Here is a 591-nt window from a genome sequence, read left to right on the forward strand (position 1 = left end):
TTCTCCATCAGGGTCTTGGTTCCTCGAGAACAGAACACCTTCCCTGCCAACCCAAGTCAAGCCTCATACCTAAAAATCTCATCTCCCTCCACCTTCCAACATGGAACTCAGGAAAATAAATGCTTTGATAAATTACCTGGCATAAAACCTCATAAGCCACTTCCCTGGGCAGGCAAGTCTGACCACCTTTTTACTTTTTGTGAGTGAGAGAATAAAGCCTTACCTTTTTTGGACTCCAAGAAAGGAACATAGGACGGCAGCCATTTAGGCAAGGTAAACTGCCTGAGCGTGTGGAACTGCCCGACCCTCACCTTCATTTCTGGAGGTTCTCCACATCCTATCTCAAAGATTTACTCTCAATATTTCTCTAGATCAAGACCACTTTTAAATAGACTAACATTTTCTAGACTGCCCACACAGAATCAGAAGGGGGATGAATTTTTAAAAACCTGGGTTGGACTCAATTCTAGTTCAGTTACCTCCACAAAAGACTCATGTCCCCCAGACTCTAGACACTATACTGAAGGAAGCTGTTTAAACATAAAAAATTTTGCCTGGAGTCCCCTAAAGAAACAACTTTAGCAGGTGCAC

General features: G+C 43.0%; 1 protein-coding gene across 1 annotated transcript in view; it reads right to left on the reverse strand.

Annotated features, from left to right (window-relative positions):
* Window positions 1-317, reverse strand: part of LOC103724678 (cilia- and flagella-associated protein 251-like) — a gene marked incomplete at its 3' end in the record, with an annotated part of 9396 nt that extends 9079 nt beyond the window's left edge. The window contains exon 1 of the mRNA XM_029558004.1: window positions 224-317. Coding sequence (XP_029413864.1) covers window positions 224-317 — 94 coding nt within the window. The remainder of the gene's footprint in view (window positions 1-223) is intronic.
* Between the last annotated feature and the right edge of the window lie 274 nt (window positions 318-591).

The sequence above is a fragment of the Nannospalax galili genome, unplaced genomic scaffold (assembly GCF_000622305.1).
Source record: "Nannospalax galili isolate Female #2095 unplaced genomic scaffold, S.galili_v1.0 scaffold167, whole genome shotgun sequence".
NCBI classification, from domain to species: domain Eukaryota; kingdom Metazoa; phylum Chordata; class Mammalia; order Rodentia; family Spalacidae; genus Nannospalax; species Nannospalax galili.